Consider the following 13,704-nt stretch of genomic DNA (forward strand, 5'->3'; position numbering starts at 1 on the left):
CAGTCATTGTACTAACTTTAATTGAATGATGGTTAAAAGTCAGTTCTTTAAAGGTAATTGTTACTGCATAGAGTCCCATTCATGAGTCACAAGGCCCTCAGAAAGTTACACTGGCAAGCTTCATAAATGTTTAGAATTTTTGCTTCTGCTGCTATTTGTCCATGCAGGCTTGAGGAGGCAGCAGTAAGCCACCAAGTAAATGGGTATCACACCTTGTCTTTCAGTACTTTGTCCTAAGAGACAGCAAAGAAATTTCTCCAGCCTGTATTTATCCGAAATATGGAGAAAGTGATATAAGAGTATAGAAAACAGAATTGTGTTTGTAGGCTTCATGCTGGCTTTATATGTCATATGGAGCAAATCAACAGTGGGAAATGAAGCTGCTTCTCCCTGTGCAAAATAAGAGGTTCCTGAGCCCAGTATCTGGAGAGAGAAAACAAATTGGTCAGTTGCTATCATTAATATAAAGCTTGTTTGGTTTTCTCTTTAATTTAATATTGCAGATCTGATTTTACAGAAAACATACGTGTTTTTCTGTTGTGATTAGTGGGCTTTTTATTTGGTTTACTATGTTTTCCTTTAAAAAAAAAAAAAAAAAAGGGCAATCAAATTGTCACTGCCATTTGAGGTTGAAGAAGACAGTAATTGTAGGTCTTTAGTTGTCATGGCTAGCCATAAATGCTGCTTCCAATAATTGTACAAGTATTGCATTAGGGAATTCAGTTGTAGAATAGTGAACATTCTTGAAGGTAAAGTTTCATGATGTCATTCTCAACAAGTTAGGGAAGTATCTTCATTTAGCTTCGTCTTCTACTTATGGATAAATACTGTTCTTTATAGTTCTAAATAGAACATACCTTTGAAAGCATTCAGGTGAGTGAAACATGTATGTAGTTAGAAATATCTTTGTGCTACTGCAGCACCTCCAAACTCTTATGTTTGTTTCTGTTCTTATCAGTCAATAAGACATACCGATGTGTCAGGATAGGTTTTGGAAAGTATTAACATGTTTCTGAATGAACTCTTCAATTGGCCTTTTCTCTCGTTAAGTAGTTTCCATTTCTAAACCATTGATTTTTATGACAATGCATCTTAATTTGAACTCAGTTGTGCCTTTTAAAACGTCTTGGTTTAAAAAGTAACGTATCAAAATTACCTTCTGTCAAGGGATTCCTTCACAAATGTGTTTGCACTAATGGTGATGAATAGCCACTGATGATATAGAAAATAATATATCCAAGCCTTCATGTTTTAAGATAGGCTTCACTGAAATCGGAAACCAAATTCCAATCTGGGGCAAGGCAGTGAAAAACTGGAAATTAAGAACGCATTGAGTGCAAGTTTAAGGAAAAATTTAAAGTAGGATGAAAGCTTCAGGTCCATTTTCACTGCATGACAGGCAATTTCGGTAGAAGGACTACCAAGTGTACAGAATTTAAAAGCACTCCAAAGGGTTACCAGGCAGAGATTTCACTGAAGTGTAATTTCTGAGTTTGTCTCAGTCAACACTACAAATAAAGTTTAGTTGAAACAAAATTTTAACGAGTGAACTATTGTGCATTTGTTTGTTGTGTTATCAAATATGAAAATGAAGGAAAGTAGAAATGTAGTGTCATTGTGAGCCATTCACAGACTAGAAGTACTATCAAGTAATTTTTTAACTATGTCCATTTTGTAAACTGTAACAAAACTTGTCCTTTAAGAAGCAGTTAGAGTCTCAGGCATCCATGCATTGTAGTGTGAGATGCTATTTGGCAGAATAGAAATTACTAAAACAGTTTCAGTGACTTCTTTTTTGCAGTTGTAAATATCTGTTGAATAGGTCAACTTAGTACTCTTTGGATTTTATATTAGTTTCTCTTCTGTGTTGAATGTGTTCTTTTCTATGTACTCAGGCTTTGGCTGTTTGGAACTTTTAATGTTTAGCTTTATTTTGTTTCCTTTTTTCTGAATGTGCTGTTTTAGTGACACTGAAATACCAGCTTCTGAAAGTTTGGAAACGCTGATTATGAAGACGGTGCAAAACACTGATCCACTGCCAGACAGAAGTAAACAACAGGGGAAAAAACAAATACAAGATAGTCAAAAGCCCTGCAACGTTGTTCATTTAGAAGGCAAAAATCAGCAGTATAATAAAAAGGTATACAATAGAACTTGTTTTGTTCTCCTGTGCAGATTGTTGAAGTTTAATAGTTAGTATTATCACTGTTTTTCCCCTCTTAATTAATTCGACTCGTTATAAACTGAAAAAGAAATCTGCTTCCACATATTCAATTGGTAGTTTTGTTATTGTTTACAGTATTTTTTGAACAATCAGCCTGCCATGGTGTTTGAAAAGGCTGTCAGGAGTGCAAAAGCTGACAGCCAAAAATGTAGCTAGACTTGGTTTCTCACAGTCCAGACAAACAGTGCCGCAGACATCCCATTAAACTCTCTCTGAATCAGAAAAGCCATGTAGAACGGGGTGACCTAACCCATGACAAGAAAATAGCATCCTCCCCTCCTCCTCTTTAACAAAACAGTGTGCTGACTAATTAGGTATGAACACCTCTCAGTTTGTTTAGTGTTCACAGAGAGAGTTGTCTCTATCTTAGAAAGATGCTTTTGGCTCTCTGTCCAAGACGTTGTATCTAGAGAAAAGTGTGCTTTTAGCTTCTTCTTAGTCTATTTACATTCATTGCCTGGGATCTGAACCCCTTGTCTCATTGCTAACATCTATATGCTGTTTTCTTACAGAAGAGAGCAGCTGGTCATTTGCCAGGTCTTTAGAGGCTCCATACAATCTGAAACATGACTCATTTTTGGGCTTTTGAACAGTGTCTAATATTTTTCCCTTTTGTGTTTGCCCAGATAAATCACTTCATGAAATATAAAACACAAGCAGATATTGTTGCTTCTTAGTTTAAGAAACAGAATACTGAAACACTGAAAAACTTGCTGCTGTTAGAAAACTAGTTTGAAATTCTGTTATGTATAGTGATACAGTAAGATTTTGAAAACATTGTATTTTCTTAGTCTCCAAAATTTTGAAGCAAATACGAACTCTCTGGTCTTGTAATACATTTGTGATTTTTGTGTTTCCATCAAAAGAGCTGTTTTTCTTTCAGAAAAGCTGAAAAAAAAAAAGGAAAATTCTTCTGCAGCTGTCTGTTGGTATAGAATGTGCAGTATAAGCAGGTGCATGTGATATATGTGAAAATCTGACATTGTATGCTACTTCTGTTATCTCCTGCTGCTCCTAAGTGGGGATATACAAGGCAGGGAATCCAGGAGGCTCTGGTCTCTCTCGCTTGGCCGTGTAGACACAGCCAATACCTCCCCTGTTTGCCTATATTGTATTTACTTTCTGTTCCTTCTGGAAAAGGCAAACACAGATATATTCTGATACACATATGTAGCAGACTGGTGGACTTGGAGCATACACAGGAAGCATCCAAAGGGGTCTAAGCAAGTAAATATGCTTCAATAGAAATCCTGTGTTGCAGGAAAAGCAGATGAAAGCATGACTGTGAGTACAGAATGTAGCATTACAAAAGAGGTTTAGTATTGACAATTGGAAACACCAATTTTAACATGAATCTTACATCCCTCTTGAGGTTTTTAAGGACACTCCAGCTGGGTCATGGTATTCTCATACAAAGGGAGGCCAGAGGAATCTCCAAAGTCCTGAGCTATGCCTGGAGTTGGAGATGAGATCGGTTATGACACAAGGACTTTGCCCTATGTGGTATAAATATATAATACCCTGTGCAGTATCAGGGGAGTTATTGGTACTCTCTCACAATTCATACATTTATCAGAACTGTGACCTAGAGCAGAGTATGTTGCATGGTATCACTTATAAATTACAAACTGAAGACTTCAAAAATTGGACTAATGTTTCAGAATTACAGAATAAAAATGTTTCACAATACACTGAGCATTTAAGAACCAGGAATATAGTACTTTTATATTGGAGTAATAGTTCTGGCCATTTTCATTTTACGTATTGCAAGCAGCATTTTTATTCAGTCTATGCTTCTGTCATTGAAAATTTGATAGGTTCTGGAAATATCTGATTTTACAAATCAGATATTTAAAAGGCATGCAGCTCATTTTTGTTAAACCCTCTACAAACACAGGGGCTGTATTTGCATGTTCATATGTATTCATGCATCTTCCCCTTACAGTTTGGTGTCTAATCTGATCTTCCTTTTGAACTAACAAGAGCTATGCTACTTTTTATTTGCACTTAAATATCTTGAAAAATATGGTATTGTAGGCTTTCAGGTAATACACACCATCTTTTTTCCCTACAAGTAAATTCATGGCTTATCTAAGAACATAATGTAGGCATTAATATTTCTCTGGGATTCTTTGAAAGGGTTATGGTTTACATATAAGAGTTCATGATTTCTTCTATATTTGGTGGGAAAGACAGAAACTTGTGCTCTTTGCTGGCTGATGTTGTAGGACTGATTTTTCAAATTAAAATTAATTAGTATTTTGTGTATTATTTGAAGTAATTTTTTTGTTCTCATAACTGGAAAACTTTGGAGTATTGTGGTTGGTGTGCATAATGAAGAGTTGCTAGCTTTGTGCTTCTTTTTATTTAGAGCCATTCACAGAATGAAGACCTAGAAAAGTTACATTTCAAAACGAGGAAGATCTGCTGTCTGAAAACGTCTTATCCATCAATTCTAAGCAAAGGTAGGAATAGTATGTATATTTAGCAACTTCATCTGTAAGATTGACAAAGCATTCCTGCATGATATTGCAAAACCTTTTCTATATTACACAAACCCACTTATATGCTGTTGCAGGATTTTATTTTTTTTAAGTTTGGGTGAGTATATTTTTCAAAGATTTGCTTCATTATTTTAAAGTGAAGTTTTTGTATAAAAAATGGCTGTCAAACAGCATTTTTTCTATTTTTACTAAGTCCCACCAGCTGAGTCTTCTGACTAAAATAAGGCTTTTCACTAGCTTTTATGCTTTTTTGCTCCTTGTAGCCAATACAGACAATGAAACAAAATTAACTGTATTTCGGCTTAGACCTCAAAAAAAAAATCTGTTAACAAGGCACCAAAACCTTTATCTCCAGTAATACTGATCAGAAACTTGAGCCACATTTCACTTCCAAGTTCTTGTTGAGTTTGCAGTGTTGGCACTTCAGAAAAAGAACAACATAGAGTACTTACTGGTTAACTGAATTAATTTACCCATTTGCTTACTGAGAAGTATTTTAGGGGCAAGAACAGTGTTTTGAAGAGTCAAAAGAAAAACCAGAAGTCATATTATTTATAATGATCTGACAGTTTAATAACGTGACTTTTATGTTTAGCAAACAGAACAAAAAGGAGAAATATCATTGTCCAGAAACCGGGGCACTCCGTTACTCTCCTTCAGGAAAGAATTAAGTCATTGCAGCAGCAGATAGTTGTTTTACAGAATGAGAAAAAGACAGCAGTTTCTTCTGTGAAGGGATTTAAAGAAACCAATGAAAAACTAACATCTCAGCTACATTTGGCAGATCAGAGACTTCGAACTAGTAAACTGACCATAGAGGTAAAGTACTTTTTATTATGATGTCTCACAATGTTTAGCTTAACTCTATTGTAATTCCGTGAAATTTTTATAACATTAATTTGTGCCTCTTAATTTGTTATGATCAAAATTATGAAATGTTAGGTATTAGCGTGATTTATATGAGATTCCGAATCAGTTTTTATGTACAAATGATATTGAGGCTTCATGTGCTAAGTTATCAACCCAATTAATTAATCTCTCTGAAAAATAAGTGGTCTTCATCCTGACATTTTACCTGGTTTCAAATTGGTGAGGGAATTTTCACTTTTAGCCTGTAGTCTGAGAACTTTCCTGACAATCTGGTCAGCCCACATGAACTAGCACCCATTCCTCTGTGAATAACAAGCCCTTTTAGAGAAAGCAGCTGTCTTGTTATGCCTCAAGAATGTAGTGCTCAAAGCAACTGGAGTTTTCTTCCAAAGAGAGCTCAGACCAGTTCCATATCTATTCAATCCTATCTCTCTCTGGCAAGATGGAAAGCTAGAGAACAAGATTTATGAAAACAGAGACCGGTAATCTAGTTGGTTAACAGCCCCAAAGATGCCAGCTTTCTTCTCTACTTCAGTCTTCATTCCTACTAAATCCTTTTCCATACTATTACTCCTTTCTGGTTTTCCCCATTCTCATTTATATATATGTATTTTGCGTTAATCTATATGCAGCTTCTCAGCTGGAATTCTTTTCTATTCATACTGTAGTGATTGGCCTGCCCTTTATAGAGCTGAATCAACAAACACTTCTGCAATAATTGTCTCCTGTTGGTCACACACACATCCTGCTTCCAGAATTATAGTGCTACAACAGATGGACTTGCTGGAAGGAGGTAGACATTAAAAGAGAAATCAAATCCCCTCCCCCTCAAACTTCTCTGCATTTCTGTCTTTGCACAGAAGGCAGAAGCAGTATCAGGAGCAGCACTTTTCACTTTCTTAGGGCTGGGGAACTGCTAATTTCTAGAGGAGGGAAAACCTCATTCCTGTTACTCAATTTGCATAACTATATATATGTAATGAATTGTTCAAGAGTTTCCAAGGTCATTGGAACCAATGGAGATCTACCTATCTCATGAGCAGTATCATAATGTAAAGTTTCATGGACAGTATGAACTTCACAGAGAGTTATATGTGTAATTTAGGTAAAATATTCTGCTTGCTCAGACATCTTCATGATTTGCCTTCCTAGAAGTCTGCACCTGAGGTGTCCATAGTAGAGCAATGTGAGAAATAAAATAAAAAGGCCACTGTCAGGAAACTTAAAAAAAAACAAACAACAAAATGGTGGGGGGGTAGCAAGATTTGTGTCCAGGTATGTGCTGTGGCAATGCAAAAGACTGACTGAAAGTGAAATAACATAGTCATAAAACCAAATCAGTTTTCTTTCACTCAGTTTTTTTGGAAAGTCTTATTTTTAAAAATAATTTTAAAATTGTCACTGGTCTAAAGGGTGGCACATCCTAAACAAAAATAAATACATGGTGTTGCAGGTACTGAAGGAAAAATCTTTATTAGGCTTGCACATTTTTTTCCTTCTCAGCAACCAATTCAAATTCCCCTTCTTACAACTAATTACTCTTCAGGTGCCATACTAGTGCTACCAAGTGGGAGATTTAAAGCAGAGGCTTGGGCTACTTGCCAAGTGAAAATTAAGGAGGTAAAGAACCTACACAGTCACTGCAGGGTACGTAGATGTTTAAGAGGGAGAACCATGATTCAGACAGATCAAATGGTTGTAAAGCACACATTTGTGTTGTGGGTTTGTGTGTTTTTTATAAGAAATACTCTCTAGAAGTGAACTTTTTAAGATATTGAAGGGAAATTATATTTTTAAAAAACTACTTTATTATGTAGCAAGAACACTGTTGCCATTGTTTCTTCTCAGAGCTTCTGTTACTTAAGATTTTAGAAATTTCTTGCACAAGTAAAAGGTAAAAAACAAGTGAACAAACCATAAAAAAACTGAAAAATTGAGGCAACCTCTGCATTTAGGGAGATTTTGAAACACTTCAAGAGTGTCAAAGTGAATAATATCCCAAAATAGGCTTTCATATGTAATCGTAAAGTTCTGAGTAATCTTTTATTAACAGTGAACTTATGATGCCCAGCTAAGGTAAGTGCAGCATTCTAGCAACTGTGAACAACAACGTCATGGCTTGGACAAGATGCCATGTTGCTTGAATCTAGCTAAGAAAATAAATCTAATAAGAGACAAGCATAGATGTTTGTGCAGTCATTCCTTCATTATAATCCCCAAGGAATCTAGTGCTAGAAGATCAACCCTGGATTTAAGATTTAAATGTTCCAGATGTTCATTTGGAGACAGATTTTACAGTTCATACAACCTAAGGACTGTCTGGCATCTGTTGATTTTCAGAACGTGTGTATGTGCATGGTTTTGTGTATTTTTGTTGAAGATCCACACAGACATGTATATATGTATATATTTGTCTGCCTGCTTGTAGGATTTCAGAATACTTGATTAAAGTTCTTTTTTGTCTGGCTTCTAAACTCTTTACAGTAATGCAGTTTTCTTGCTTTGTTTGGTTTCTGCAAAAGCAGTTCTTTGCATATTTCTGCAAAAATTACTGTAAAGTGACTGCATATGGGATCATCAAAACTTGCATTCTTCGGGGATTCACATCAGCACTGACTCAAGACCGTCTGTACAGAAGTACAGCAGTTGCATTTTGTTATCAGTGTACAGTAATAGCAGCTGGAGCTGATACTTAACATAGAAATGAAGTGATTTAGCACATCCTTAGTTTCTTAGAAAAATATCTGAAAGGAACTGTTGGAAAAATTAAGGACAATTTTTTTCTAAGATTTTTCTCTGCCTCTTCTAATTTCTATCACAAAGTGACTGCTTATAAGAAGAATGCGTTTATTGCATGCAGCACAGTAATTGTAATTAGTTTTCTGCAGTGGGTGTCATTCTTGTTGCAAAAGCTCATACAAAGTGTACTGAACAAAAAATTAAAATCAGAAGCAGATTAGGCCATTAGTGCTTATGTTACTCCTGTCAAGACCACTCACAGGTCCACTGCTCAGAAGTACTGTAGGATCTTTTGCATCGGTTCTCCAGTGTTTCTTGTGTGATGTCGCAGGAAAAGCTGCCTTCTTAAAGGAATGCCATAGGTGTTTGCAAAGTACCTAAGTCTACTTCAGCAGGAAACCTGAATCTCAAAGAATGGGAACAAGTCAACCAGTTAAATGCTGACAGATCCCTTGGAGAGCATAATGTGAAGGTTTAAGTAAAGTTTTTCAGTTGTATTCCTGCAGATACATAACTATGTTTTTGCTGAATTGGGGAAAAAAGCCTTTTTTTCAGAAGCCTTTGTATATTTTAGCTGTAACTCAGTCTAGGATATTTTTTTCTGCTAGGACTTTGAAAATCTCTCCAAACTTTATTTTAGCCATTTGATTTTGAATTTTATTTGAATTCTAAGGGAACTTTTTCCCCCTAGCTCTTACTATGCTTTTAGAATACAATTTGATTGCCAAAAGTTAATCTAGTGGATTATCTCAAGCATAGAAAGGTATGAGCATGAAAAGCAAAAGAGTGAAGGGCTAGAGAAATCTTTTTATTCATTAAAGTGTGTTTGTAACTTTCTCTACATGTTCTTGACTATTTTTTACTGCTGATCTATGAGATAACAGCTCAGAATTCATAGTTGCATCTGCAAATTCAGCACCACAGTTTCACTCTTCTTATAGTACCCAAATATGAATAAACCAGCCAATTTAGCATTATCCAACTACATTGAAACAAAGGAGAAACTGATGATGAAATGTAAATTATTAACATAAATATTATTTACGCAAAGACCTCACTTTGACTCTGGTTTCATGAAGGGGTTTTTCAGTCCTTAAGGTGCATTGTTATTTACATAACAAGTTTTGTATGTCTGGTTTCTTTACAGTAAATTGTAGGAATAAACTTGCAATCGTAAACTGAATGCTGTTTTTAATTACCCTGCAGTAACCTAAAATTACTTTTGGAACTTCCTCGCTTTTGTTCATTACAGTGAATATGTGATTGTTTTGACAGTTTTGGGGGGCTTTCTCCATAAATATTGTCCAGTTAAAAATTCTTCTAGACAGATCCATTTGTTTTCTTCGCAAACACTTTTGCATGTGTCCTGGTTTTATCTTTTTCACTCCTCTTTCATGGAGATACTCCAGAGCATTTGAGCCTTTTTGGTTTTTTAATTGAATTTGTAAGGAAGCTTCTACATTCTGTGTCATTTTTCTGAATTAAGTGTGGTTTTTTTTCCCTCCAGTGGCATGAAAATATATTTTTATTATGTACATTAGATAATAGTACCATACCTACAGAATGATAAAAATTTATAAAAAATTTTAGAAGAATTAGAATTTGGATGACTTTAAGTTAAGCACAAATTTTATTTTTTACAGATAAACTGAGCAAGACATTACTACTCCATCAGTAGTATATGCAGGAATAATGATTTTCATATATAGAAATAGTAAAAAAAAAAAGTAAAACACAGAGCTGCTGTAATAAGCTAATCTTTTAATAAATAAAGAATAATCTAACAAGAATTTGTTTCTGCCCTGTTAAGCACAGCAATATCCCTTTCCGCTCTTACAGGACACACTTAAGTCTGGAACATCTTACTTGTATCTGGCTTGAAAATAAAAAAGCTAAATATACCTTATTTAACACTTTTCCCAAACTCAGTGGAAAATAGTTTCTGCAAATGTCTGCCTTTGGCACAGAGTGTAATGAAACAAAGAATTCTGTGAAACTGTTTAGGAGAAGTCTGTTCCAAATAATGTTAGGCAAAATGTGTTTTCTTCCCTGTCTCCTTCCTTAGAAGCATACAGGTTATCATTTCCTAACTGCTTTGAATAGAAGTAGTCTTGTTTAACTTGCAGTAACTGTGATCTTTGGACACCATTAAAAAAGATCACTGGCAAATACAGTCTAAGACAGCAGAGGTTTATCTAGTAATTGAACTAAACTATGTGACAGTATGAGAATGAAGTCTTCTCAGAATTTGTTTGCATCTTTTTCTTCTGATGTCACACTGCTGTTACTGTGCATGCAGGCCTTGCAATGTCCTCTTTGTGGGCACAGCAGATAATTAAAAGCTCAAAACACTCCCCCAGTCTATGTATTCTTGAGAGAAAATCATTTTTCCTGGACTCTCCACATTGTTCCAGACCTGAACAACAACATTATCTGTAGGCAGAAAAAATTGTCTGTAATGTATTTCAAACTTAAATTTTATGGAATTTAGGTCCTGTTTCTGGGCCCTGCCTGCATTGTATTGACAATCTAGAGAAGAATAGATTCTGATGTATTGCAGTTTTCTTAGTGCTTTGCTGAACCTAAAAAGTTGAAAATCAGGTTATGATGTCATAAAGGCTGGAAAGAGACAGACAATGCTCTGTGACTCTGCGAGGCTAGAATTCACCTCTTTCAACTCCTAGTCCAAAATTCTGCCTGGAATGAAACATCATCAGCTAGTTAAATATGTTTGTTCAAACTTTTTGCTTACTAAATCAGAAAATCTGTATATAATTTTTCCTGTGGCAAACTACTGATTCAGCATTGCTATTGATATAAAACAGTTCTCAAATTTCTATTTTCTACTCTGTTGGAGAAGTTGACTTGGGAATAAAATGAGGAATTGCCAAATGGTAAACATGAAAGTATCGGCCCTTTTAAAATGCACCTACTCCAATTTTTTTATTTATTTATTGTTATAGTTTGCTGCATTGAAAACTTACAGCATCTTGAAGTCAGTTCTGTTAGCAGAACTACACTGTAAAATATATTTATTGTGAAAGTGTGCTTTCATTACAAAACAAAAATAAAGCAAAATGCCTTTTACATTTATATTGATCTCTGAAGAAAAATTACAATAGACCTATTGAATTATTGATGAACAGGAGTTGAAGTACATTGCATGTAGGAATGAGTCTCATTCATAAATTAAAGGGAACAGTTGGCATGAACTAGAACTATGAGAGTTGTATTATATTGCTGTCAAAATGAAATAACTTTAGAGATAAGTAAATTCTAGAAAAATAAAGAAAAAATTGTAGAGACTACAGGAAGTTCATAGACTATACTTACAAGCAATATGATTTATATTGCTGTATCATGTAGAAATCCGAAAAGGTATACATAGAATGATTGAATGGTTTGGCTTGGAAGGGACCCTAAGGATCATTGAATTCCATGCCCCCCGGCCATAGGCAGGGACACCTTCCACCCATCCAGCCTGGCCTTGAACACTGCCAGGAATGGGGCATCTACAGCTTCTCTTGGCAGCCTGTTCCAGTGCATCACCCTTATAGTGAATATACTTCTATATTGAAAGAAAGAACCTGTATCACAAGTGTTAGCATGTTTTTGTAATGTTACAGGTAGGGATAGTATGTGTATCAATAAGTATATCTAATATATTTGTATCTGATAGTGTAATACGGTAGTAGAATATGCTTGTACATATATTACAGTAAACACTGGAAGATATAATCCTGTAAATTTTACTTTCTGGATTTCATTTGATATGTATCTTATTTTTCTTCACCTTCCCTGTGATTTGGTCAAACTTTCCTTGCGCATTGAATCTTATTATTATACAAATAATAGAACTCAGTTTGCATTTCTCCCCCCCAAAAATCCTGAATAATATACTATCTGAGACCTAGAAAAGCTCAGCAAATATTGTCATATTAGGATCTATTTTGTGCTTAAAGGAGTCTGTTCATTGAATTCAGTGTCATCTGATCATTTAATTAAAGTTAAACATAGAGCTCTGTGAACTGTGTAAACTTCTGTGGATAATATATGGCTTTGTTGGATAATATACACTTTTGTCAGCTAATATTTATTCACCATCAAATATCACCCCCCGAAAATGCATTGATTGACAAGAGATTACATTTCAGCTCTGGCAGTCTGAATTTCTCATAGATTGTCATAGAAAACCAATTTGGGTTGCAATTGGATCAGTACTCAGGCTTGTGCACTAGAGTCGTCCATGAACTATTCATTATTTGTAATTACCAGTATTAACTGTGAAAGTGATTTACTAGCGACTTTATTCATGTGCTTATTTCCACTGATTTCAATGAAATTTGAAGACCTCCTGGGTATGATGGTAAAAAGAAGTTTTATTGGCTCCAGTCCTGAATATAGGCCTCTCTATGGTGAGAGGTTGTTCTTTGGACTTGCAGGGAAGGATGCAGTAGAGGATGTAGCTGCATTTTTTTTTTTAATATTGTATGATTTAGTATTCTGATAGACTGTGCAATAACACCTCTGTGTACCATTCTACATAGGTACTACTAAAATGTGAGAAATAGGTGCCTTGGGTTTCTGTCAGGCATAACTTGGAAGTTTGACTTATCTCCCTCCGTTTGTTTGAAATAGTCTGTTTCATGATAGATCTTTACCTAACAGTCTCTCTTTCCTCTCTTTCCTGGCCTAGGTAAAGGTTTTCCAGTTTATGTTCTTATGAAAAGTTTTTGAGAGTAATGAGAAATTGGGGAAATACTTTTGCATTCCTTTGTATTTTGAATGTTAAGTGAGTTGATTCTCTTGCAGTCTCCCAATGCATCCTTTTACCTTACCTCCGTTTCCGTTGTTCCTGTCCTAATCTGTAAAATTTCCCTCCTTGTGAAGTTAGGGAACACAAGCTTGAGGGAGCAGGGTATTCGTTAGCAAGGTAGATGCAGGTAGGAAGTGAATCAGTAAGAGATGGTTTTTTTCCTTGTTTGAGGAGTTGGTTTTCCTAAGAAGTTGAAGGAGCAGGGTCATAGCATTACAAAAATAGCTCTATGACCTGAAAGCATCTGGAAGTCCTATAAGTACATCAAATCTTTTTTGTTGTGTACCCCTGTGCAACAGTGATTGCTCGTATTAATAGGTAAATAGGAGATTAAATTCCAAAATTCTTCATCGGATTGGTTTTAGTTGCTGTTTGGATTGGAGCTAATCACTGACACATGGAACACAGTGTAGATTCAATGTCTCAATTCATGACTCAAGGTTAAATTGGTGCATGTAAATACTGCTTAATCATTTTCACTAGCTCAGAATCTCATGTACCATGAAATTAATTTTTCAGTTGATCCCTCACATGAATGATAACATTATTTT

General features: G+C 35.3%; 1 protein-coding gene across 4 annotated transcripts in view; it reads left to right on the forward strand.

The window, feature by feature from the left end:
• The window catches only part of CNTLN (centlein), a 194,292-nt gene that overhangs the window by 130,786 nt on the left and 49,802 nt on the right, over positions 1-13,704 (forward strand). For all 4 annotated transcript variants that reach the window (XM_065046182.1, XM_065046183.1, XM_065046184.1 and 1 more), the window contains 3 exons: positions 1,966-2,140; positions 4,596-4,689; positions 5,324-5,547. In XM_065046182.1, the coding sequence (XP_064902254.1) occupies positions 1,966-2,140; positions 4,596-4,689; positions 5,324-5,547 (493 nt within the window). The remainder of the gene's footprint in view (positions 1-1,965; positions 2,141-4,595; positions 4,690-5,323; positions 5,548-13,704) is intronic.

Source organism: Columba livia, chromosome Z, assembly GCF_036013475.1.
Source record: "Columba livia isolate bColLiv1 breed racing homer chromosome Z, bColLiv1.pat.W.v2, whole genome shotgun sequence".
Classification (NCBI taxonomy): Eukaryota; Metazoa; Chordata; class Aves; order Columbiformes; family Columbidae; genus Columba; species Columba livia.